General features: G+C 45.0%; 1 protein-coding gene across 1 annotated transcript; it reads left to right on the top strand.

Annotated features, from left to right (window-relative positions):
- The first annotated feature begins 1,803 nt into the window (after nt 1-1,803).
- KRT23 (keratin 23) lies at nt 1,804-27,040 on the top strand. Its single transcript, XM_083583381.1, has 8 exons — nt 1,804-2,502; nt 11,545-11,627; nt 13,699-13,855; nt 19,107-19,268; nt 21,350-21,475; nt 22,878-23,098; nt 24,878-24,906; nt 26,678-27,040. The coding sequence occupies exons 1-8, from the start codon at nt 2,089-2,091 to the stop codon at nt 26,776-26,778; spliced, it is 1,293 nt and encodes a 430-aa protein (XP_083439507.1). The 5' UTR covers nt 1,804-2,088; the 3' UTR covers nt 26,779-27,040.
- Nucleotides 27,041-27,476: the final 436 nt, after the last annotated feature.

Below are 27,476 nucleotides of genomic sequence, written 5' to 3'. Positions count from 1 at the left end.
AATAATGCTTACAAAAATGGGTGGAAGAGGAAGCGTGCCATGTTAGTGAATATGACATTGCAAATGCCTATGTTAGCAAGAACGGCTTGCAAAAATGTGTACATTACTCGAAATAGCATACAAAGATGCATTTATTCGGAGAAATTCACACCGAAATGATGATGACTTTTCATGATAATATTTTTTTAAAAAAAATATCAAATGACTGCAGAAGTGTAGGGAACTGAATGGAAGACAAGAAAAATGAGAAACAGTAACCTCAGGCATGCACAGAGGGCATGTGAGAGAGGGAGGGAGGGGGAGACGGGGGCTTCTCTCATTTGTGCAGGATATATATATATATATATAGGCAAAGGGAACCATCCATGTCCAAGATGGCGCAGACGACTTCTCTGCTCCTCACATGAGCCAGTTGGTGGAGACTGCAAGGAAACAGATATTGGCTGGCAGCAGCTGGTGTGGTATGGTGGATCTGTGGAACCGCTCTTCTGACACCCATCTCTCTGCTGCTCACCTGGATGCTGCAGGGATGAGGCAGGGCAGCAGTGAGGTCAGGACCACATGGGGGCACCAGCTGAAACACTCTAGCGCTCCTGGTGATGTGTCCCCACAGCCACACCATTGAGGCAAGCAGCAGCAATGCTAGTGCTGAGGCCAGCTCCACTGTGCAGTGAATGCTCCTGATTTTGGCAAAACGTTAGGAGAACAGACTCAGCAGCGGAACCGAGGCAATCTACAAAAAAAATGCATATTGGGGAAAATGCATATAAAAAGCGGGGGAAAGCATAATGTCAGGGAACTGCCATCGGGAGAACTGGAGAGGAAGAGACTCACAGAGGCTGGCAGAGACTTGTCAGCTGAGGAGGGAACCAGCAGGGGGAGAGAGGCAGTTCCAAGGGATAGTGAGTCGGAAGGAGGACTCAGAGACAATTCCAGCGAGAACAGCGAGGAGGTTTCAGGAGCTCCTATAGGGACACCCACTCCGCGCCGGAAATTGTCGCGTAGAGAGTCCAGACGACGTGTTTCCGTTAAAGGAGCTTTTATGCTGGAAGAAATTCTGTAAACGCCCACTGTCGGATTCTGCCAGCGACTGACGGAGCCATGTTTAGGGGCTCCGTTACAGACAGTGGTTTGTGGACTTAGCCAAACACTGAGGGATTAGTAACTTTACGCACAAGCAGCTCAACATCCCATCACACATAAGATTGGGTATATTAGGGAAATGTGCACCTACATAGCAACAATTTATTTAAAAAGAATAAATTGTAATAGGGGAATGCAGAAGACTGACCTTAAGATTGGAAAATGAGAAACATCAAGAGAGGCCAAAATGGGTGGAACTGTCCATCCCTAGAGAGGCTGTGGTTGACCTAGAGTCCCTGAACGGGTCTCAATAACTTTTTCTTAAGTTCCTAAGAGATTTGTTGAACCTTCCATTTTTTAAGAGGTTTTATAAAACAGTCCGTGTGCTCAGGGAAGTCGCAAGTTGATTTTTAAATTTGATTTTTAAAGTTGATTTAAAAAACGCCCCCAAAACCACGATAAAAGTTGGTTCAGAAATGGCACACAGAGAGCCCCAGAGCCTAACCCCTTTTCTGGCCTTCGGTGTTTTTGGATGTGTAATTCAGGCAGTTTTTCTTGCTGCTGCAAACAGCTGAACAAAACAAACCGAGCCATGTGATTGAAAGAAACCTGAAGCAGAGGCTGGGGCTCTCACAGTTCGGCTCCACCCCTCCCTTGGGTGGCCACACCTCACTGATATCATGCAAAAAGCAAAATAAAAGGGAAGAGAGGAGGAGGAGGAGGGAAGGGACGGGGGAAGAAAAGAGAAGCACCTTTGGTATGTCACCGGCGTTCCAGAGAATGACAATCACATTTGCCGGTTAATCAGGGTTTTGGAATTGACCAAGAGGAAACGCATGTTTTGTGATGATGACACAATCCTTGTTGGCATAGTTGTTTAACATGAGGGAACTCCCACAAGGAAAGGCTTAAAAGCACTTAGCGAGGGCTGAGGCACTTCTCAGACGCTGCCAGGAAAGAGAGGGAGTGTTTGCGTGTTTATTTCGGTTCCTAGTAGATGTCAGAATGAACTCCGGCCAAGGCTTCTACCACTTCTCTTCTGGATCTCTCAGGGGTGCTTCAGGATGCAGCTTCTCACACATCGGAGATCCCTACAGAGCTGGCACTCTGCACGGAGGAAATGGCTGTCTACCTGTCCCCATGTCCTTTGGAGCACCCACCTGGCTGGCCTCTGATGCCGGGGCAGGCTGGGGGGGCTTCGGCGGGAGCCACGGGGACATCTTCATGGGAAGGAACGAGAAGCAGATGATGCAGGACCTGAACGACCGCTTGGCCTCCTACCTGGAGAAGGTGCGTTCTTTGGAAGAGGCCAACACTCAGCTGGAGGGCTGCATCCGGGACTGGCACAAGAAGAAGTCTCAGGGCACCAAGCACGACTTCAAGGATTACGAAGAAAACATCTCAGACATGCACGAGAAGGTAAGTCTGAGGAGGCGCAGACTGGCTTACATTCCTCCATGGGGGAATTCAAGTACTCGTTCAGCTCAGCAATATAAATATCTGAAATGGTTGCTTCTGTTGGGTGTTTGCTTAAGAGCTGTCCTCAAGGAAAGGTGTGGATTCCAAGGGTAGGAAAGGGTGAAGAGGGAGGGGAGGCAACCCTGAAATATATATATTTTCAAGCACACACATTCTCAAGCAAATTCTCCTAACTACCGTTTTGCTCAGGGGGGAAATGTTCATATTTCTATATTTTTTATCACATTGCAGTTGTGGATGATGTGGAATTTATGGGCTTGGCAGCACAATTTGTTGAATTTGGCGTGTTAATGCTTAATACTAATCTTTGGATTTTAAATTAAGAATTGTGTTACCCTATAAGTTTTTATTATATTAAAGAAGGTAAATTTGATTTGGGGTGGAGTGGGGAGGTTAAGGTTAGGGTTAACATTTCAGACTCAAACTACTCACTGTGTTTCCAATGTGCACAGAACACGATTTGAATTCTAGACAGAATGTTGCACTTCGCTCTTGCTTCTCAGATACACCGCGACTGAAATGATGCCAGCTATTTCTATATACATGCATCTCATGTATATATTATAAAGCATAATTTTTAGTTAACCTACATCTCCTGCAAGAGCACAATGTCCCTGTTAGAATATGCCGGGATGCTAGTTTTAGGAGTGAAGCCTAGACACCCTTCTAAATCGTGGGTTAGACCTTGAACAAGCTGAAAAGGATGACATGCTCCAATAAGATATGGATGGGAATCCAGGGGACGTGTCACCCAGTGAGTGCAAGGCATTGGATGATATCCCACTGACATCACAAGTAGACCCATTCAGATGAATGTGCCTGCTCTGAGTATGACTTAGAGGGATATCTTGAGCAGCGAGCAGCTGAGACTGGGCAGCATTTGTTTACATAGCAATCTGTGTTATACCGACTTGGACCATTGGTCCCTATAGCTTAGTATTGTCTACACTGACTGGTAGCAACCCTCCAGTCTTTCAGACAAGGAATCTTTTCCAGCTGTACCAGGGATCGAACCGGGATCTTTTGCATGCAAAGCAGATGCTCTGCTGCAGAGTTACAGCCTATTCCCCACTGTTAGCAAGCGTTGTTGTTGTTGTTGTTGTTGTTGTTGTTGTTGTTGTTGTTGTTGTCATTGATTAGTTAACCATTCTTCACCCTAAGGTTCCAGGGTAGGTTACAACATTAAAACACAATACAGTGGTACCTCAGGTGAAGTACTTAATTCGTTCTGGAGGTCCGTACTTAACCTGAAACTGTCCTTAACCTGGAGCACCACTTTAGCTAATGGGGTCTCCTGCTGCTGCCATGCCGCCAGAGCACGATTTCTGTTCTCATCCTGTAGCAAAGTTCTTAACCCGAGGTACTATTTCTGGGTTAGCGGAGTCTGTACCCTGAAGCGTATGTAATCTGAAGCATATGTAACCCGAGGTACCACTGTATTAAAAACCAGTTTAAAACAACTTAGAATCACATAAATGAGGTGGGCCCTAGAAATATACCCCTCAAGTGTCAAAAGCCAAAGTAAAGAGCACTGCTGAAGAAAGTTAATTTGCTCGTTATTCCCATTTGTAAAGATGTTTGCTGCTTTACAGTTCTCTCCTCATTCATCCCCTTGCAGTAACCTTGGCCTAACTCTCAGAAACAGTAGCTGGAGATAGCCCTGAGTCTGGACTATACCACTTCAAACCGGAAGCAGGGGGTCTCATAACTGAATTTCATTTATAAAAATAAACATAACAAATGAGGTGGTGTGCGAGTGAGAACTTCCACCCAACTCTCCTTGACATGCAAGCTTTCTTTGCATAGGCATCTTGGACGACCCCATACATTTAAAGCACCACTTTAAACAGTCTTGGCTTCCCCCAAAGAATTCTGGGAGCTGTTGTTTGTTAAGGGTGCTCAGAGTTGTGCGGAGACCCTCTATTCACCTCACAGAGTAAGAATTCCCAGAGTTCCCTGAGAAAAGGGTTAGATTGTCAAAACCATTCTGGCCGTTGTAGCTCAGTGAGGGGAATAGGGGCTTCATAGCAACCCTCAGCACCGTTAATGAACTACAGCTCCCAGAATTCTTTGGGGGGAAGCCATGACTATTTAAAGTGGTATCGGAGTGTTTTAAATATATGGTGTGGATGTGGCCTGGGGGTGACATTCTCTCAGTGGAGCTCCCATCTGCAGCCTGAAGGTCATTACACAAAGGGAATGCACCTGGGATATAGCAACTCTGCAGAACTTTTTTGTCTGTGTCTCCTCTCGCCACCTATATTTGTTTCAGAGCCACTTCTCGTTTCACTGCTTGGACTTTTGAAGATACGTATGGAGGAAAAAGTCAGTAGTAAACAGCTGGAGGCGTGAACTGGGTGAATTGCTGCCGAAAGCTCAGAAAGGTTGCAAGGCATATGTTGTCTCCCATAGTATACCTGAGCTTTCCAGGGTTAAAGATATAGCCCTATCCCGACTGTGCCATTTCATACTGCCAGTTGGGCAACGTATCATCAGCCGCAATAAGCTCAAGTCCCAATTACTGCAGTGTGCTCACTGTGGGGTTACCCTTGAGCCTGGTAGGGATCCTCCAGCTCATGCAAAATGCTGCAGCCAGACTGCTGATGGGGACAGTCTCTCATGCAACTCTGGTGCTCAGAAGTTTGCACTGGTTTCCCATATGCTACCAGGCTGTGTTCAAGGTTCTTGCATTAAGCTACAAGTTCCTTAACTATTTTGGTCCAGGATACTTCAAGGACTGCCTAATCCCTTACATCCCTGCCCAATCCTGGAGGCTTTCGGGGGAGTCACTGTTGGTGGCCCCCCATGTCTGGGATGCATGGCTCATATCCATAAGGAACTATGCATTCTGTATTGAGGGCCCAATTTTGTGGAGCTTCCTTCCGGTGTAAGTCAGGCAGGCCCCTTCCCTACTGAACTTCTGGTGGCTGTTGAAGTTGTTGTTGTTGTTGTTGTTGTTGTTGTTGTTGTTGTTGTTGTTGTTGTTATTCCAGTAGGCATTATAATAGAGGTTTGATTTTATAGTTTTAACTGATCATTTTACATTGTACCTTTGTACACCACTCAGCAACTATTGTAGTTGAAATGTTTTTTAAAATAAATAAAACCAGAATTGGACCTTTTGCTTTGACCTATATACTGTAAACTTGGCAGGCAGGGATTTTGGGTGCTGTATGTCACCCACCGCATTGTTTTCAGCGCATTTACGGAGACACAGTGGTGCAAGTACTTTGCAGCTCATAGCAAGCTGGGTAGCAAGAGATATACCCATCCCCATAAACAACCTCATTTTGGAAGGTTCCTTCAGCAGGTCTGACTGCCCTGACTTCCTGTAATGTAGGAGGATGCTGGGCCGGCCCTACCAGTAAGCAAAGTAAGGCAGCTGCCTCAGGTGGCAGATATGGAGACTGGGTAGTGGGGATGGGGTATTGGAGGTCACAGTTCTGTGTGCCATAGGGACTGCCCTGCACCCCCTTTCCCAGCCTTAATTTTAGTGAAAGATGCTGGCCCATCACCTGCGCAGAAGTAAGATGCAACAGCCAGTCTGGTCCAGTTCCATACATGGAATAGGCGAGCCCAACATTTTGCCTCTTACCTAAGGCAGCAAATTGTTTTGGGTCAATCTTAAGAGGACGGAGCTGCTATAGTGTCTCTGACTACACATGAGGCCGGCTGTGCAGGAAAATACACACTTCCACTCTAATCTTACAAACAGCCCACCCTCTCAGCAAATATGTAATTTCCCGATAATTAAAGAGAATTTCTGGTTCTCACCAAGATTTCTACATTAAGCGTCAACTGAAGCTGCCTTCGTGCTCACATGTTTTCGTGCCTAAGTGGGTTGTTAATTGGGGCTCATAATAATGCCCATTTAACTAGGCAATAATCCCTGTGACTAATCCTATTAATGACTTTTAACTCCATGTTGCTATATAAGGCAAGAAGGCAGGCTTTTCACAACGGTGTGCTTTAGCTCTTGAAGAGCGTTCCGGTTCTGAATGAGGGTAATTTGTACCTCCCATAATCTTTGGGAGAGGCTGCCACAGAGAGCTCTGCAAAATGGCATCCAGCAGGGTCCCTCTCAGCAGAATGAGCAGGAAGGCCTATCTTACCACATTTTGAAGTAAAACACACGAGCACCTGAAAGACAGACCCTCATAGGATCACAGCCCAGGTGGTTCATGGGAAGTGATTCATAAAACAAAAATAACAATTAAAAATAACAATTAAAAATAAAACTGCCTAACTGTACTGCTGTATGCTAACTAACACTTTCTGCATGGTGACAGCCTCTGTGCTGGCTCATGTGGGATTAGAGCTGGCATTTTTTATAGCTAGAGGTAGCCAATGTGGTGTCCTTCAGAGGTTGTTGAACTACAACTCCCATCATCCTTAACTGTTATTGGTCATGCTGGCTGAGGCTGATGGGAGTTGTGGCCCAGCATTATCTGGAGGGCTACGATGTTGACTCCCCCATCTAAAGCAAGAAGCCTGAACTTGGCCAATCTGAACTTGGCCAACCACTCTTCAGCCACCGATCTTCTCAGCCCCCGAATGGCTTTCCTCAGACTTGGTTTAGAGGGTTACTGAAGCATGCTGAGGGCAGAACAAAGACTACAGCCAACAAATGAGGACCTTCCTAATGCAATCTCCCTTGCTCGTTTTTCCTCACTTCAGGTCCAAGCTGCCTTGCTCTGCCAGTAAACTCTCCCCTAGCTTCTATTGGCTTGAACTGGGATTGCTACCCAGTGGAGAAATAATTTTCTTGGCCCAAGATAAAGGTTCATATTAGATCTTGGCACCCACACATATACAGTAAATGTGGATTTTTCTAGTGTGTTGGGGTCTGCTTCCATAGTCAAGAGAACTGTGAGCCAACTAGAAGGTTGGCATTAGTCTACCACCCTCCCAGACTTTGCTCCATATCCTTCCTGTGTTAGGATTAATGGGCAAGCAGAGGGGAAACAGTTCATTCTGAAAACATAGGCACATGGGGGAGCAAGGAACCTCACTGGTTCAGGATACAATTCTAGAAATTATGGTTTCTATGTTGTCAATACATTTTGCCCTGCTGTTAAGGACTTTTCCTCCCAATATGCTCTTCAGGATGCCCTCTGCTCTCTTTGAAGCACCATGAATAAGTTCAGCTAAAGCCAGGATGTTTTGCAAGATGTAGTCTCAACAGCACCTTATCACACCACCATCTAAGTTTTCTTTTTGTGTGGCTCTGCATGAGTTTTGTTTACACTCAAGGTACAAACTGATTGGCTAAAATCCCTGTATGTATGTGTGTGTTCTCCTGTAATATATGGCTTTGCCCTCTTGCTGAAATCATCTGGAGGTGTTTGCTGTGTAGGCTCTGTGCTTACGGCATTCTTTCTTGCATGCACTTTGGGAAGGAGAGGAAGAACAAGGAATGCTGAAAATATAGGTCATTGATTCCAAGATTTCCGCAACCGCCTTTTTCCTGTTCTACAGTTCAACAACAACAAGCGTCAGAACTTGGAGTGAAAAAGTGTTAATTGCATTTGTGAACTAACTTTGCGGCCTTCTGCATTGCTTCTTCTGGCAACCCCAGAGGAGTAGTCTATTTGCCCAGGAATGTTCCCTGTCATCGCTTAACAAACACATTCATGGCATGGATCCCCCTGGCTCTGTGATACGACTCAGGTCTTTCAAGAAAAGGCTAGAGAGGCTGTCTTAGTGATGCTTTAGAGACAGATTAAGGGTATCTCAAGTTCCAACGGTAAAATGGTAAAACTACATCCCCCCAAAAAGATGTGTTTTGCAGAGAATGACACAGCAGCTAGGGACACGGAAGAAATTTGGTCTGGTTCACATTTCAGTGATATAATTTGCACTTACCAAAACAATACATGAACCGGGAGTAAAGATATTCCTTATGTACAGGAATATTCAGTGGTTTCCAAACTTCCTTACAGACTTTGAGCACTGTCGCCTGTTGTGTCATATCTGTTACAGCAGTCAACAATCCCTGGCTTGCCTTGCTGGCTGAAGGGATGGAGGTCTTTTCTCTGACTTCATGCTACAACTCTGAAACACAGAGCATGATGTAATGGGGCATGATGTAATGAGCATGATGTATCTTGCTCCTCACTCCAGCTCTGAGGTTGAAGCTATGAAGTGCAGGGGCCCAAAAACAATTGCTGAAGCTCACAGTTCAAAAATGAAGAGGAGACAGAGGCTGCTGGCTTACGAGTGCAGCTGAAACTTAGAGTACCAGTTTGGTTCCAAGGCAAAGTGATGGGACCTCCCTCTTCCGGGTCTGAGCTGGGAGATCCAGAAGCACAACGGCTTGCTCTGTCTCTGTGCCTGAAGGACACTCCTAGTTCAAAGAGTTGGACAGGAGAAGAAAAGCACTGAATATTCTCAGTGCCAACACAGTAGTGGAGGGGTTTTATGTGTCCTGCAAGCACAGAGCCTAAATGGGCCCAAGGCTTCCACTCGAATGGGGGTTCATTTCCTCTGCTCTTCAACTCTAGGCTTCAAGGGAGCCTCAGGCTCATGTTGTCACTTGCTAGAGCTCCTCGCTCTCAATGGAGGGGGGGCCAAGTCAGGTCATTGAACCTTGATCCATAAGAGTGTTACCTTACAAAGGGGGGTGGTCCTAGAAATATGCCAGTCCTTTTTAGCCAAATAGTGGCAACATTGTGGAAAGAATTCAGATTTTATTGCAGACTGCAGTAAGAATAAAACGATTCAGAGGAATTCTCCAAATTCAGGCCCCAGGACACAAAATTCAAGACACTTTTATAACATTCTCTTTACATGATAAGGTCATATAGTTTCAGCAATATGATTGGATACCAGAACGCATGGACCGCTTGTGGACCCCTCACGCTCACTTGTAATTGGTTTACAAAAAGCACACTCCTATCCACTAGTGATACCATGGCAACAGTGAGCAAAGTTTAGAAATTTGCTATTCATTTGTCTCATACAAAATGTTGTTTTTCTGCTATCTGCTTACATGAAGTTGTCCAAATTAGTGTGAGTTACTGTTCTGGGGCTTTGAAGTTCCTAGTCTGCAAAGGTCAGTGAGCTCTTGGCATGTCTTGCTGAGCTGATAAGAAAATGAGAGGCCCTGCTTGCTAGCAAAAAGAAATGCATCTTCTATTCATGGGTGAGGGAGGGGGCTGCAGAGAGAAAAGAAAATTAGTTTTAAAACTACTTCACATCCTTTTCCCTTTGGAGGTGAGAAAACGGAAAGTTATTTCTGAAGTCTTCAATCTGGGATTAAATGAACAAATGCATTTGCATTAAGTGTGCAAAACAATTGCATTAAAGAGAGAGAGATGCCTATATTTCCAATACATTTCCAGTACAAATGGCACAGATACTTTGTGGCTGGGACTGTCTGAGAATGTGTTTATGCAGACTCAGCACTTATCAGGCTGAAGTCAGTTGTGCATCAGAAACACGTTCTGTGGTAGACGGGGCGAGCATAGTTTTGCGTGCTGTGGGTTCTGACATGCTTCCTGGTCCACGACAGCCACCTGGGTTACAGGTCATGACACCCAGGTATCACGAGTCTATCTGTCAGGGACTGGGCAGAGGAGGAATGGTGGAGACTGCCTCCCCAGCCTGACCCTTCCAGAGAAGAAGCAGACAGTTCAGAATTACAACAGGGGTTTGAGGGAGATCACAGCTCAGAGGAAGACGAGGGGGAAAGTTGGGAAATTATGGGAGAGGAGGCGGCGGCACAGCTGGAGCAGCTGGCTGACACATTGTCACTAAAAAAAATTCCAGACCCACCATCTCCCAGAACCTGGTGAGCCTTAAAAGCAGGAGAGCAAAGGGCTCAGAAATAAGGGACCCTCAGAGCCACCCGTAGAAGGGATGATGAATGAGGAAGTGGGAAAGAAGGGGAAGGGAGATTTACTCAGGGCAACGCCATTATTCCAAGAGGCTACCTTTCTAAGCCTCTCTCTGTGAATATTGAATAAAAAGCCATAGGTAAGAACTTTCCTTGTCTTATCCGTTCCTGGCAACCTACCATGGGGTTGGGTCCTCTGATGCCTGACACTATCATAGAATCCCTCAGCTGTGCAGAAGACTCTAAACCCTGTTGTAGGGCACACACTCAGTTCACAGAAGGCACTGTTGGCCTTCCTCCTCATCTCCTGTGAACAGGTGGTGTGTGTCATTTAACATACCTAAAGCATTCATCAGTGGTTGAGCATCACAGAAGAAGATTAGTTGTGGTTTGCAAACTGCCTTTCAGCTGCTGCTGCTGTTGTTGTTGAGCATCTGATAAGCTAACAAAGACTTCTGGGATCCTCCGGAAACTCTTTGAAAATAGCTTGTACCTGACAATTTGATGGCATTTAATGGTCGGCAAACAATCGTCGTTAACATCAGGTTGCGCTGGGTAACTCACATGCATTAGATATAGTGTCCAATAGCATCTGGTAGGTAAGTAACAACCATTAGTATTTGGGAGCTGGGAATTCAGAACTGAAGATGGCCAAAACCAAAATGATCAAGAGATACTGGCAGGTGCAAACGTTTCCCTTTTTGACATTTGATTTACATATTTCAGAATAACAATGTGAATGTGAATTTGCTTTGGAAAAGTTGCATTTAAAATATGAAGCTTAACAAAGTTAGAACATTTCAGATGTTTGCAGGTGATAGGTTCAGCTCATGAAAAGCCATTAGGTCAGAGAACATTGCTTGCAAAAAAAAAATATTTGCACATTATATAGTAAACAAATATACTGAAATACTGACCAGTTTTTGTGAGGACATTTATTTAAAAAGGAAACTGAAGCATAAATGTGATGAACTGCACTTTAGGTTGGAAAAATGAGACACAGAGAGAAACCCAAATTGAGAAATCCATCCATCTGTTCATCCCTACCAACCAATCACAACAACTGCCAACCCCAACCCCCCCCCGATACTGAGCTTTTCATTCCACATTTGCAATGAGATGAATTCTTTCTTTCTCATTTACAGATTGAGACTAAACGGGTTGCCAATGCAAGCATCGTGCTACAGATTGACAATGCTAAAATGGCCACTGAGGACTTCAGGCTCAAGTAAGTTATTCCTTTAACTCCTCGCCTATTCATGGAAACAGAGATGGGCAAAGGACATAGAATTTGGCCCTTGATTCTTCACAACCTGGTCGTTTGGGTGCAATAAAGCCAACCTATTCCCCAAGCAATTTAATAAATGTAATAAATAATAACAGTAATGTTAGATGCACCACAGGTTAAGCATGGTTGAAATCATCATCACTGGAGTCATGCCATTTATGGTGCCCTACTTACTAGGTCCTTGGCCAGCAACTAGGCTGGCTAGCAGGCCAATCTTGAATGGAGCGTAGGGTTGAAAGGGGTCTTACCTTCCCCCCACTGCTTCTTACTCATTTGTGGCTGCCACCACATAACATACCTGGCTGAGGCTGAAAGCTCAAGGAAGGTGTATTTCCTTTTCTGGATAGCTGAGGAAACCTCAGGAATTATGTAGGCGCCGCAGCTTGTTTCCTTTCCATTTCCCCTGCCTCTTGAAACGAGATTGGTGCTATCAATGTTTACTAGCCCCAATGGCTATCTTCAGCCTCCACTATCGGAGGCAGTCGCTAGGAATCACAGGTGGGGAGATGCTGCTGCTCCTCCTCCTCTCAGGTCCTTCTTTTGGGCTTCCTATGGGCATCTGGTTAGCCACTGTGAAAACAGACCTGATCCAGCAGGCTCATCTTCTCAGTAGTGGCACCCACCCTATGGAACGCACTCCCACCAGATGTCAAACAGAACAACAACTACCAGACTTTTAGAAGACATCTGAAGGCAGCCCTGTTTAGGGAAGCTTTTAATGTTTGATGCATTACTGTATTTTAATATTTTGTTGGAAGCCGCCCAGAGTGGCTGGGGAAGCCCAGCCAGACGGGCGGGGTATAAATATATTATTATTATTATTATTATTATTATTATTATTATTATATCATAAAATGGTAGAGTTGGAAAGGACTGTGAGAATCATTTAGTCCGACTCCCTGCAATGCAGCAGTATTTTGCCCAACGTGGGGCTGGAACCAGCAACCCTGAGATTAAGAGTCTCGTGCTCTACCAACTGAGCTATCCCTCAGGGGATCCTATGACTATATGGACCCTTGGCCTGATCCAGCAAGCTCATCTTATGTTCTTAAGAGGGTATATTCAGGATCAAACCTGACATGTATTTACTCAATATGTATTTGCTGATTTACCTAAAAAGATAAGGTTGGTGAGTGTGCATGGAAGGGAAGTGGAAGCTGCCTATTTCCACTTCACCTTCCTCTGCTCCTTTAAGCTGTTTCCCCCACCCTTCCAGAATCACTCATTTCTAGTATCTGAGTGGGACTGTGGGGAAAAACAAATTTGAGAAACTGAAGGGCAATGGCAATTTTTTCGCTTGCAGAAATAGCCAGTGCCAGGAAGTGTGTGCACTCAGTTTGGAATGGGACACAGGAAGCTGTAGGCTTCACCTTTTGTTGCAGTTCTGATCTAGCGGCCCTCTGCCCCAGTCTGCAATTTGTACGGTGGGGGGAGATCCCATTTGCTCCAGTGGAAGCTTCCTCCCCACCTCCCGTGCGAATTGCAGACCTGGTGAGGTGTGTGTGTCTAGATCATAACTGTAATGGGCAGCAAAGGGCTGAATCACAGAACTGCAGAGTTGGAAGGGGCCCAAATAGTCATTTAGTCCAACTTCCATGTGTTCCAGTGTTCCAGGCCAAATTGGAGCTCCTGTGCAGACTGTTTCTGCATAACAAACCCTGCCCTCAGGGTACATGGCTTGATTAATACCATGTGTAACTTGGCCCGTAGCGAAAATTGGTTTTAGGAACCAAGTCTTTGAGCCCATCTTTGTCAAATACCAATAGAAAACTCAAGAGCTGCTCTGTTATCTATGTAATGGGTGCATCCAGCTTCACTGAACTTTGTGAATGTGGAAGACTATATGGAAAGGTCCATTGTGCCTTTCCAAATCAATATTTTTATTGTACGAGCATGGAAGTCGGAAAAGGGCATCCAATAGGTAGGCTAGCTGGAGTCCTCAAAGCTGTATGCTCAGTCCTCATGTGTCTCCAGTCCCCTCAACTGTTTTCCTTTGCTCTCCTTGGCTAAGATATGAGGCAGAAAAGGCCCTGCGGCAAAGTGTGCAGGATGACGTTGAGAACATTCGCAAGGAACTCGACAACATGACAATCATCATAACAGACCTGGAAATGGAGATTGAAGCTCTCCGTGAAGATCACATCCTCAAGAAGAAGGAACACGAGGAGGTAGGGGAAATTTCCAAATCTGCTAAAATAAGGCTCATAAGATGACTTTCATAGATTTCATTGCACTCTTATTGCTTTTGAAGAAAACTAATCCCTGAATCAAATCCTCTTTGACTCATTCTCCACTTGAAAGCTGAGTTTTGGATGAGCCATATCATAATTATATTGAATTCAAATAGGAGATTGTGGGCTACATTAGCACTATCTGTTGGGTAGTGTGAGTGGAGCTTGTTTTGCACAAAGCTCACATACTTTATTTCCATTTTAACTTTTGAGCATGCATTTCTCACTTTAAAATATTGATATCCCATCCAAAATACAGTAAAAATTCAGTCAAGATATACTTAAGCAGTAAAGGACCATTCCACCATAAAATGGCAAGAACAGCAGAAAAAATACCTGCCCACCCAAATTCACTAACATCGCTAACAACCGAATTCCTTCCAAAAATATAATTAGGGCAGAAGTGAGGTGGTCTTCTCGGGGCAGGGAATCCAATCTTTGACTGCAGCCTTTAGAAATACGTTCTCTCAGTCAACTGTCCCAAAACAGTATATAGGTTTAAAGGCGATAACCAATACTTTCAATTGGGCCTGGAAGCCAACTGAGAACCAGTGAGGCTGTTTCAGCAATAGTGCAACATACTTCCAATATCCAGTTCCAGTTTATAGCCTAGCTGCTGTACTTTGAAGAAGCTGAAGTTTCCGAACACTCTTTCAAAGGCAGCCCCACATAAAGCACATTTCAGTAATGTAGACATTATGTGACTGAGGTACATTTTACCACAGCCAGATCTGTCCTTTCCAGGAATGGTTATCATGGGCACAACAGCCAGGAATTGATATCATGGGCACAACAGCTTACACTGGGTGAAAGCATCTCTAGCCAAGTCCAGAAGCCCTCTCAAACTGCTTTATCCTACCTTAACCCTCTTCAGTAGAACACACACATATATAGATTGGCACAGCTATCCCATGGTCCATTGCTGAGATTACGACAGCACAAAGGATGTTGCATATATCAGAAAGATTCCCTTAACCAGTACAGATCAGAGAGAAATTCACTTCAGTTTACATTTAAAGCTGAATTTGTTACAGTCACACTTTCTGGAAGAGTATAAGAAGCGAAACGCAGCCTTCGTGAATTTTGCAATGTAGTTCTCCAACCAAAAGAGCATTTGCAAAAATGAATAATGAAAGTGAACATAGAAAAATGCATTAAGAGAAGTTGCTTGCCCCGCCCCCTCACCAAAAAAAAGTACTTTAGTCAAAGCTGCGGACAAAAAAAGTTTTTATTTGGAGAAATTTGCAATAAAATACTGACGAATCTTCATTAGTATTTTTTAAATAAATAAATAAATTTCAAATTACTGCAGAAACATGGAGAACTGAATTTAAGGTTGACAAAAAATGAGGAAAACAAGAAACACAAAATTGACAGATCGTTCCATCCCTGCCAGCCAGCTTCAATGTCCCTTGAATGCTGGGATATTGCTTGTGAAAAGGTGTCAAGAGAACAGAATACAGAAATGCATACATATTTTCATGTAAATTTTTGAAATAAAAATGTTTGCAAAAGCGGGACAAACTGAACTAAAGATTGGGGGTGGGGAATGAGAAACTGAAATAGATTTATCATTCCTTGTAGGTAGTAATATCTAATTTTTGCTACCATAGGTAAAACACAGCTATTGCAACCTTAAAGAGTTCCTAGTGGTAGTTCTGTAGAGTTAACTATCAAAGGGGACACAGTTATATAAATGCAGAACATAATTAACCAACATGCATTAGTGTTCCATTGGCTGGTGTCATTAGTTCAGAAACCCCTTTTCAAAAATGTATTGCAATTGTCCGCTGCAACCAAGCAATCAGCACAAAGCATCACAGTTTTCATGTGCTCTGAACACTGGCTGGTTTTAGCATCCTCCCCTTAGCTTCCCAAGGGCACTGTCACTATGTAAACCACAGAACGATATTGCAACGAAGGGAACTTTACCATACCAGTTTAGCTTGTTTAATAATTACGTTGTTTACAGAGTAATTATGTGTTTTCATTCAGCTGCTCCTGTGGTAATTACACAGAACCTTTATAGCTTTTGCAGCAAGACTTGGCAAAGTACAGATACATTTTTGTGTGCGTAAAACTATTGATATTAGATGAAAAGAACAGTTTCAGGTTTTGAAGAAGAATTCTATCCCCCTCCCCCCCCAAAAAAAACCAAGTATTTTTCCGTGTATAACACGCCCCCGTTTATAAGACGCCCCCTATTTTGGGGGACTAAAATTTAAGAAAATGGGGGGGGGAGATTTCCCTGCTCGTGGCAGCAACCAATCCCACGTCCCACCTCTGCACAACCCTGTATAAGACAACCCCCCATTTTTTATATTATTTTATCAGGAAAAAAACCTCATCTTATACACGGAAAAGTACAGTATGTTTAAGTAAAGAACCAAGATTTTTAAAGGACAATTTAACTGTTCTTCAGGACTCAGTTTTTCTACAGTACGCCCCAGCCCTGGATTTCTTTTAAAAACAGAAGTCCACCTATCAGAAGATCATATACTTGCTATCTATATTCTGTCTCCTATTTTAAAGAAGCCCTCCAGATTTTCTTGCACAAACACTTTCCCAGTGGTAGAGCACATGATTGATACAAGACCCTTGGACCATCTCAGGCATCTCCAGTTACTAGGCAAATTTGATTGTCATATATCGGATTAATAAGGCAAGATAGGAGCAACCAGTAGCTTTGGATATTAAACCAGAGTTTAAAAATGTCTTATTATCTTAGCTGGTTCTGAAGTTGTGAATCACAGTTTCCAGTTTGGGGTGAAACAGGAAACTATATTTAATGAAAGACTTCGCTATAGTTGATTCACTTATGCACACAAAGGGGCTTAGTGCTTGACCATAAACTTAGATAGGATCTCCTGGACTTGCCCAGTCTGGACATCGGCTGAGCCCAAAACCTCCATGTCATCCCCTCCCTTCAATACTTAGCCAAAAATATTTAAATTCTCTCTCTTGGGAACCAAGTCCTGCAGTCTGTCCTCCACATTGCTTAATTTGTTTTTATGCAAAAAAAGTGGGCTGCCGAGTCACAGGAATTTTGATCTGCGGGGCAACCTCTGTGCCTTACTTCTGCACTTCTTTGCTGGTTAAATATTAAGACCGACAGGGAAGCAATTGTCTGTGATGAGCTAGCTTTAAGAGGAAGAAACAGTCAACAAGTTGGCATGTGTTTCCATTGTTTTGATATTTTGATCTGAAGTTGCCGGGAGACCTCTGTTAAAGGGCGGGATGTCAGTTCTGAAAAGAAACAAATAACCAGCAAGCAAACACCTAAAATCACCAATTGTACAGATTCTCCAGGAACAAGCACATGCACGCACCTATAACAAATTAAATTACATCAGTGTAAATTTTCTGCGGAAGAAATAAAGCAAGCCTAGGGAAGCTGTGGCTCTCCAGATGTTTTGGAACTACAATTCCCAGCTCTCCTGAGCACTGGCCATGCTGTCTAGGACTGATGGGAATTGGAGTTCAGGAACCTCTGATGAACCACCAGTTCCCCGTCTCTGGAATAAGTGGGAATGAGATACAGGTGGAGTTTTTTTATGATAGCTAGGAGGGGAGAATCAAGATAACAAGGGAGCTTTCTCACACTCAGGCCCTGACCCAATTTTCTCTTCCCTTGGAGCACAGCTAAGTCAGCTCCTGTTGAAAATACAAATATGGGGAAATCTCATCTGCTTCTAATGAGGTTTAGGGATCCTGTTCTACCAGCACTGGTCTCCCTGGGCTAGAGACAATTGCTGAGATCTCTCCCCGGGCTAAGATTCTGGGTTTTCTTAATTACTTTTTAATGGATGGGCATTGGAGCCAGAGATACAGGTGTAAGCTGTGCTGAACCACCTGAGCTCCACCTCACCTGCTTCTCCTTTGTCATCTCTGCTGTTTATTTGCCAACCAACAACAGCAACTCCTCTAAACTTTGTCTCAATTAACTGTACATGATCATCCGTCCTGGAAGCGGCTGCGCCTCTCTTAGGCCACATACAGGGGACAGTGCATTGTTGGCAATGGGACCACCGGGAAGGATACAGGCCCATCACTCCAGTTTTGAGAGCTCGCCTTTGTTACTGTTTCCCCCTTCCTTTGAACTGCACCCCAACATGTTGGGTGTGGATACAAGTAGAAGACTGTGCAAATTCATGGAGAGCGGGAGGGGTTGGAGCAGCAATTCTGCTCGTGGACCACTGGAATATCTTTTAGAGTTTACAAAGCCCTCCCTCATAATGTTGGGTTGGATGCACATGGAAAAATCCATAAACGCCTGATAGATCCATAAAGACCCATCCCTCTCTCTTCCTCAAAAACCCTCTAAGAGACCCAGGAATACCCCAAAGAGCATGAGACTCATCTCAGGGTTGTGGGTTCCAGCCCTATCATTGGGCAGAAGATTCCTGCAATGCAGGGAGTTGGACAAGATGACGGTAGTGGTCCCATCCAGCTCTACAATTTTATGATTCTCTGTGTTTGGGTGCGATAATGGCAGACTCTTTGAAAGGCAGGTTTGGGCCAATTCCATTTCTGTTGGCCTTAGATCCTGTCCATGTCCCCTTCTTTTGCTCTTTCCAGCTCCAGCAGACAACATACAGTGTTTCCTCCTTGCCAGTTGTTTTGACAACTTCTGCTAATCCAAGGGGCTTCCCTTGTACGTTTTGCATTTTTGCCACAAGAACCTGATTTGCAACTGGCAGCATCTCATTTCATCACCTTGTAATTTTCCAAGTTTGCTGCAGGTAGGCCTGCTCAGGGCTGACATGTATTCATTTCAATGAACTGGAGGCACACCTGTAGCAGTTGCTGTCTCCAAAGGGAGAGCAACAGGAAAGGGCTGTTGCCTTCATGCACGGCTGGTGGGCTTTCTTGAGGCATCAGGTTGGCCACTATAAGAAATAGGATCTGATTAGGCTTTGGTCTCATCTAGCAGGAGGGTGCCCTATTTTATTCGGCAATCACATTCTTTAGAGACTTTCAGAGAAGGTGAAACTGCTTGGAAGAGAGACAAAGTTCAGATATGAGATTTGCAAACAGCAAGTGGGAAGGACGTCATCCTAAAAATAATTCTCACCTCTCACCCAAAGAGAAGAGGAAGGACAGATTGGAATGTGGCCATCCCATGGGCTCCTCTCGCTTCTGATGATGTCCTTTACATTAACCTCCATCTTTAACCCTTCATGTGCAGGACATGCAAGCACACGGCGCTTCCAAGGACTTCAAGGTGAATGTGAAGGTGAATTCTGCTCCACAAGAAGATCTGGCCAGGATCCTGGCAGGGATAAGAGCGGATTATGAAGCCATTATTGAAAAGAACCGCCAAAGCCTTGATGCCTGGTTCCAGCAGCAGGTAATCTTTGACATGAGCGAGATGGAGAAAGCCCTGTTGAACTACCCTGGGCCCATATGTGCATTTTTAAGTGTTGTGAGCTAGGCATGACCACAAAATGGTTGCCATTTGGTGGGGGGGGCATTCAATGTCCTTTTCTGTACACGTATGTATCTTTTGTGTGTCTTCACACCAAGGGGAAATGTATAGAGAGAACAAGAAAACAACAGACACACACACAGAGAGAAAAGCACACACAACTCCCCAAAATTCTGGGCTAGAAGACCCTTGGGTCTCTCCCAACTCAATAGTTTTATGATTCTGTAACTCAGCAGTGGAACAATTTCTGCACTGACTTGAATGGGAGGGGTGCCTGCACCTGTAAAAATGGCTGGGGAAGCTCTGTTTGAACAACAGAGCCCTTGGAAAGGGTGAACTTCTCACCACCAGCCATTCTTGGAGTGGGACAGCTTCCCTCTCCATATGCAAGTCAATAGAGGCATCGCACCACAGAGTTACATAAGGGCAAGAGCCCGGTGGGTGTCATGGCACGGCCTGATGGGTGGCACACCTTTGGGGATACTAGGGCTACAATTTGATACCTTGGCCACCCACAAATTAGGAGCTGGCTTCAGGGTGCTACGAGGGCATGCTGGCTTAATCCTATTCCAGGAATCGACAGTGCCCCAGGGAGTTCTTCCATACCCATTGTCCCTGCGATTATGAATAAGCTGACTTCCAGGCAGGCAAAGTGCCTGCTTAGGTGTGAATAGTTAAGAAACGCCACCTCCCAATATGAGGTAATGCCGTTCACTGCTGCATGGATGGCTTTGCTAGCACCCAAACCTCAAAGGACCAGCCACAAAGCTGATTTCCTCCCTACCTGGGCACATGCTGGCAAGTGAGGACATGCCAGCCTCTGCGCCTAATTGATGCCATCTCAAGAAGAGTTATTCTGGGGGGGGGGGGAGGACAGCATTTCCTGGGATGGGGGAGGTCACACAGCAATCTTCCAGGGGAAGGATGGTGAAACCCTAGGGCAGGATCTGATCCCTTCTGGGGGCACATGCAAATGGTGGGCAGGGCCAGAGGCGGAAGTGGGTGGGGCAACAAATCTCCATTCTACCTTTGTGCAGCAGGTGACTTTCTACACCCACTCACAAACCCTTCCATCCCGGCAAACAAGAAGCATTATTAGAGCTGAAGGACACATGCCAGCCAGGGCAAAACACTTTGCCCTGCAAAGTAGGCTGCAAAGCAGGGACAGTGAGAGCTGACCCCCCAAGGGAGGGTCCCGAGGGCCAGAAACAGGGCTGCGTTCGGCCCCCAGGGTTGAGGTTCTTCACGCCTGATATAGGCAGGTCAGAGGAAGGATTCTCAGTGAGAGCTCACAGGAACCTGTAAGAAGGGTGTGCTGCTCCAAGCAGGCTCAGGCGAGTCTGTTCATAGCAACAGCACAAACAAAAGACTTTTAAAAATATTTATATTTTATTGAACATTTTCAGTAGAGAGATGCAGTGGAAAAAAGTGGAAAAAACTGAACACAAAACAAAACAAAAATAGAGAAAACTACTTGAAACTGTGGTACAATACAATATATAGGTATATAAACAGTGCTGTTATCCTAACAAGTATAAACTTATTAAGAAGTCATTATGCTTTTTTCTAAATGCATTCCAAATATCATTATATTTTTCCATACACGATCTACCTATAAAAGCAATCAGTTTGTATGTTGCAAGAGTAGTCATATCTTCTTTCTATCCATCATTCAAAGGGGGCCGTGGTATTATCTTTCCAATGTATCAATATCAGACTTTTAACAGAAGTAAGGACGCAAAGAATCCATTTGCACTGACCCACTGTCAAACCACATAATGTTGGTATGTGGTTTAGGATAACATTATCGTCTGACAATTTTAATTCCAACCTCCCCCCCCAAAAAGTAGTATTTATAGTTCTTAATACTTTCCTCCCACAATTTGTCAGCATCGGACAATGCATAAACATACATGTTGTTGTAGACAGGCCCTTTCTGTGCAAGAGTAGCAGAGTCTCCAACAGCACAAACAAAATGTGTTGCTATTTTTGTTGTTGCACAGGTCGCCAGTGAGTCTATGGAAGATGCGCCCAGCCAGGAAGAACTACAGAACAACCGGAAGGAGATCTCTGACCTGAACCGCACTCTGCAGAACCTGGAAATTGACCTGCAGACACAGCTGAACAAGGTAACGTAGCCAAAGATAGAGGATGTAACAGACACGGCTCACAAGAACAATGGTCATTACAGTGAGCGGTCCATAGCTCAGTGGCAGAGCGACTGCTTTGCTGACAGAAGGTCCCAGGTTCGGTTCCTGACATCTCCATGTCGGGCTAGAAGAGACCCTTGCCTGGAATGCTGGAGAGCTGCTGCCTTTCAGTTTAGGAAATACTGAGGTAGGAAGGTCAGTATAAGGCAGCTTCCTAGGTTCTACATTCCAGCAGCCCTCAAGAACCAAGTTCTACTTAGAGGGCCAACGTTGTTGTGAAGATGAAATGAGAAAGAGGAAAACCATGTATATCACAGTTGAGTTCCTGGGATGGGGAAAGGTAGGCTAAAAACGCAATAAACAAACAAATATTCCCCACACAAGGAACAACATTTGGTACAAATGGAGCGTAATTAAGCCATGGCACTACTGATGTAGGGGACGTGGGTGGCGCTGTGGGTAAAACCTCAGCGCCTAGGACTTGCCGATCGTATGGTCGGCGGTTCGAATCCCCGCGGCGGGGTGAGCTCCCGTCTTTCGGTCCCAGCTCCTGCCCACCTAGCAGTTCGAAAGCACCCCTAAGTGCAAGTAGATAAATAGGTACCGCTTTATAGCGGGAAGGTAAACGGCGTTTCCGTGTGCGGCACTGGTGCTGGCTCGCCAGCTGCAGCTTCGTCACGCTGGCCACGTGACCTGGAAGTGTCTTCAGACAGCGCCGGCTCCCGGCCTCTTGAGCGAGATAAGCGCGCAACCCTAGAGTTGGTCACGATTGGCCCGTACGGGCAGGGGTACCTTTACCTTTACCTTTACTACTGATGTACATGAAAGTACGTAAAGGACAGACTCCTGCCTTAAACAAATTCCCGTATTTTTCGCTCTATAAGACGCACCAAACCACAAGACGCACCTAGTTTTTGGAGGAGGAAAACAAGAAAAAAAATATTCTGAATTTCAGAAGCCAGAACAGCAAGAGGGATCACTGCGCAGTGAAAACTTGCTGTTCTGGCTTCTGGGATAGCTGTGCAGCCTGCATTCGCTCCATAAGACACACACACATTCCCCCTTACTTTTTAGGAGGGAAAAAGTGAGTCTTATAGAGCAAAAAATACGGTACATTCTTAATGTAGTTAGGCAGTAGGGAAGTGGGGGCAGAAAGAAGACAACATATGATGGATAATGTAGTTATTGCTCAACCTGACAGCCATCTAATATGACTATAGGCATGTTAAAGATGTGAATCCTGCAATTGCTGCTAGGCTGAGCCCGTCATTTACAAATCCTCAAATAAATAACTGTCGTTTCTGGGGTTTCTCTTTAAATCACCACAAATATTTCACAGAAGATGATATCATTGGATCCCTCACTCTTCTCTCTTTTTCAGAAATTCGCCATCGAAAACACCTTGGATGAAACCAAGTCTCGCTACGCCTTCCAGCTTCAGAGCATCCAACACGTCATCTCCAGATGTGAAGAAGAGCTCAGTCAGATCCGCAATGACCTCAGGTCTCAAAATAACCAATACAAGGTCCTCCTCGGAATCAAAACCCGCCTGGAGAAGGAGATTGCGACTTACCGCGAGCTTCTGGATGGAAAGATTGATGGGTGAGGGAAAGTTAATATTGAGTCAGGCAAAGGAAATAAGAACTCTATGGCTGGTATCTACATAGAATTGGTATGTTTTTATGCAGACAAAGTGCACGGCATGAAAACTGAGGCCCCATCATGTATACAGGTACATGCCTGAAAAAAATACATTTATGTGGCACTTAGGGCTGCTTTTAGATGGCAGGGACGCGAGTGGTGCTGTGGGTTAAACCACAGAGCCTAGGACTTGCTGATCAGAAGGTTGGCGGTTTGAATCCCTGCGACAGGGTGAGCTCCCGTTGCTTGGTCCCTGCTCCTGCCCACTTAGCAGTTCGAAAGCACATCAAGTGCAAGGAGAAAAATAGGTACCGCTCCAGCGGGAAGGTAAACAGTGTTTCCGTGTGCTGCTCTGGTTCGCCAGAAGCGGCTTTGTCATGCTGGCCACATGACCCGGAAGCTGTACGCTGGCTCCCTCAGCCAATAAAGCGAGATGAGCGCCGCAACCCCAGAGTCGGCCATGACTAGACCGAATGGTCAGGGGTCCCTTTACCTTTACTTAATCCCAATGCACTGGACATTACCCCTTCAGATGTGCAACTCTCTCTATGCATGATAGAAAGTAGCAGATATGCAATTCCCTACTCAAAAGTTACAGAGGTTTTCAACCTTTTTGAGTCCATGGTTCCCTTGAACAGCTACATTCTTTCTGTGGTACCTCTGTGGAGTTCAGGAGCCCAGTTATGTCACTCCTTGTCTGCAGAGCTGGCAGCCTCTCACTCTTTTTTTGAACACCCTCCCTTGTGGAGTGTTCCCTCAGCCTCCTCTCCTCTCTCCTTGGGAGTCCTCTGGGCAGCCGCTGCCATCCCTGGTCTCTGAGCTGCCTCAGCTTCTGGCAACCAGCATCTCCAGGCCAGCCCCAGAGGCACCATTTGCTTGGAGAGCTTGTAGCCAGGGCTGCTGTAACAAACAGCTATGCAAGCCTTTGGGAAGCAAAGATACGAGGAGGCATCAGAGGAAGAGAGGGAAGGGTAAAGGGACAGAGGCCAATGTTATCTGTGGCATCCCTAACCATCATTCAAGGCACCCCAGGGTTCCCAGGCACACTGGTTGAAAACCACTGCACTAGGCAATGCACATGTGACCACATTTGCTTGGGTCACCTGTCTCCATACACATCTGCAGACTACATTTCCATATTCAAAAAGATGAGCCTAGCTCAGTGGCGTAGCGTGGGTTGTCAGCACCCGGGGCAAGGCAAGTAATTTGCGCCCCCTAACCCGTGGATTTGCGCCCCCTAACCCATGGATTTGCCCTAACCCCAGATGTTGCGCCCGGTGCGGCCGGCCCCCCCTGCACCCCCCACGCTACGCCACTGGCCTAGCTGAAACATAAATGATGGGAGATTTTAGCCCAAATGTGCAAGGGGAACTTTCTCCCCAGCCCTATTCTGCTGGAAGACAGGCTGGTGTCTGTATGGCTCAGGGACTAGCATATTTTCTGAAGGCAAATAAGCACAGCATGAGTCACTTTGAATCACTTGTTCCAGGTAGCAGAGTGCCCTTGTAAGGAACTTGGGGGAGCAACAGAGACACAATCAGAACTTTTCTAGAAACGGGATTTTATTGTGAAAGACTAACAAAATGACAACTTAAAAGTCCTAGACACAGGGAAGAGTGAGGGGCACCTGGCTGTGTACAGTCCCCACCCCCTAACACCAATTAAGAAATAGAAATAGAGTTGTATGGGTATTTGCATTGTGCATATTAATTTATGCTGCCTTTTTTTGTCATTTCGCAGAATGACGGGCTCCACTTCAAACTCTAGAGGTAAAAGTCTTGATAATTGTTGGGAAAGTCCCAATATTCTTTATGTGTTTTGTTTATGTTTGCATCTGGTTGGGTTTCCGTGGAGAATTTCTATCTCAAAAACATGAGCAGCGTCCTTATCCTTTAAATGAAGGGTGGGGGATGAGGGGTGTGCATGGCTGGGAAGTTGTGTCCTGTACAAAGGGAAGGGTCACATCCATTGCTCCACCTACATCTGGCATGCAGCCACTGAATGATTCCTTATGAGGGTCAAAAGAGTTACACATCCTTGCTGGGTCCAGAGGTGAGCAACATCTGGCTGTGAATATGAGCTAGGTGTGTGGATGCTCCAGCTCACAGGATTGCATTCACAAAAGGCTTCTTGTTAAGCACCATACCCTATGTGAAGTAAGATTCAAAATGGCGCCAGCCCTGTGGAGCACCTGTCTGTCAGATGTCAAACAGATAAACAACTCTATGACTAAGCTATCTTATCTTTAAAAGACATCTGAAGGCAGCCCTGTATAGGGAAGTTTTTTTAATGTTTGGTTTTTTTATATTTTATTGGAAGCTGCCCAGAGTGGCTGGGGCAACCCAGTCAGATAGGCAGACAAAACTATTATTATTATTATTATTATTATTATTATTATTATTATTAAATTTAAGTCCATTGTGAACAGATGTTTCGCTGTGGGGATTTAAAAGGAGTGAAGTGGAGGGAGATATATTCCCACTCCCCGGCCATCTCTTACATTTAATAAGATAAGCAGAACCCCATACCCTTCAATAGGTTTACAAAGTTTGCCCACACTCCACAAAAGAGGCAGAAACAGAAACACTTCCTTCATGAGGAGCAAAGTTTTTCACAAAACTAGAGAGTGGGATCGCAACAGTGTGAAGGAAGAATAATTTCCTCAGAATTCAGCCTTCTGCTCTGCGTATGTCTTGGCTTGGTCACTCCCAAAATGTTTATGAGGTAAATGTCATGCTTACCTCAAGTTAAGAGAAACTTTTCCATCACAAGGGCCACATTCCCTGCTGGACAGCCTTCCAGGGGCCACATGACAGAGGCAAAAGTGGGCAAACCATATGTTGCCTTCACGCGGTAGGCTAGTTTCTATGCACATTGATTGGCCCTTCTCTGGCCTCTACTGAGGCATTGCCAGAGTTCAATGAAACATTCCCAGTCAGGCCAAAACACTGGGAGATGAAAAGCAGAGCCACTGAAAGGCATGGCCTGGGGATACTTCTGGGGGCCAGATAAAGTGGCACAGAGGGCCGCATTCTGTCCCTGGGCTTGAGGTTCCTCGCCCCTATTTTCAATATCAGAAGGGCTGTCGCATGGAAGATAGAGCAAGCCAGGACCTGAATCAATGGATTCAAACTGCAAGAAAGGAGATTCTGACTAAACATTAGAAGGCAGCTTCTGATGGTAAGAGCTGTTTGAGAATGGAACAGACTCCCTCAGAAGGTGTTGAGCTGTCCTTCATTTGAGGGTGGATGGCCATCTGTCAGGAATTCTTGAGCTGTGATTCCTGTATTGCAGGAGGTTGAATTACATGACCCTAGGTATTTCTCCAGTTCTACAATTCTATGACTCTACATCATGTTCTCATATTTTTCTAGTACGCAAGGCATTCAGGAGCCTGTGCGCCAATGTCAAATTTATAGGACGGTGCTATAACAATTCTGATACTTCACTTGGGTAGTCCCTCAGTCCCAAACATCTTTATCTATGTAATAGAGCACGCCTCGCTTCTTGCATAATAATGTATCCCCACGTTTGTTCCAGGATATGGATCTCCCAGCCAACATCTAACAAAAATCATTCAGGAGAGTGTGGATGGACAAGTGGTTGCCACACATACTGGTGAAATCAAACGGCAAGCTTGAGGTCAGCACTTTGAAGAAAAGAAGCACTTACATGCAGTAAAGAAACCCCACAGAAGTCCAGCTTTCTAAGAGAAAGAACCCTGTTCTTCATTTACTGATATACTTTGGGAGCTTTGAATCTATTTCCCCACTTTTGCCATTTACATGTTGTCACCCAAACCAATTCTAATTTTATTTAATATGAATGCAAATAGTTTGTCCTCTTCTCTTGGCTCCTACTTCTTTAAAGAGTGCAATACAAATAAATTAAAAATGTCATGGAGTTATTCTTGTTCATAGCAGTTGAAGTTTAACCAATCGGAGAACAGGCTTTCAGATCCCAAAGGCTCTTAAATGCTGCACAATTCTGTAATTTAAACAGGTTGGTCTAGTGAAATACCACAATGCAAGCTATTCAGGAGTATAGGATTTGCATTAAAAGCCATGAGGGGATGGATCCAAAGAACCACAAGCAGGAAAATAGCTAATAGTTTTGTCCCACAAAACACTAGCACAGGGCTGGTTAACCCAGTGCTTTTTATCTGGAGGGACGCAGGGGTACACATTCCCCTAAACATTTTGTGAATGTAAGTTTGGCCTCATTGAGGGGCAGTATTTCAATATGGGTAGGAAAATGAGAGTATCCCTAAACATTTTTTTAGGGGGAAAAAGCACTGGGTTAACCTGTAGCCCTCAAGCTGTTGTTGGACTACAACTCC

This window comes from Podarcis filfolensis, assembly GCF_964270895.1.
Source record: "Podarcis filfolensis genome assembly, chromosome: 13".
Classification (NCBI taxonomy): domain Eukaryota; kingdom Metazoa; phylum Chordata; class Lepidosauria; order Squamata; family Lacertidae; genus Podarcis; species Podarcis filfolensis.
Note: the sequence above shows the minus strand (reverse complement) of the source record. Positions and strands in the feature narration are given on the sequence as shown.

Excerpts from the sequence above, each read along its gene's own strand:
- KRT23 (XM_083583381.1), top strand. The coding sequence starts at position 2,089 with ATGAACTCCGGCCAAGGCTTCTACCACTTCTCTTCTGGATCTCTCAGG. Across the intron at positions 13,856-19,106 it reads AGAAGAAGGAACACGAGGAG|GACATGCAAGCACACGGCGC; the intron begins GTAGGGGAAATT and ends CTTCATGTGCAG. Across the intron at positions 23,099-24,877 it reads CTGGATGGAAAGATTGATGG|AATGACGGGCTCCACTTCAA; the intron begins GTGAGGGAAAGT and ends GTCATTTCGCAG.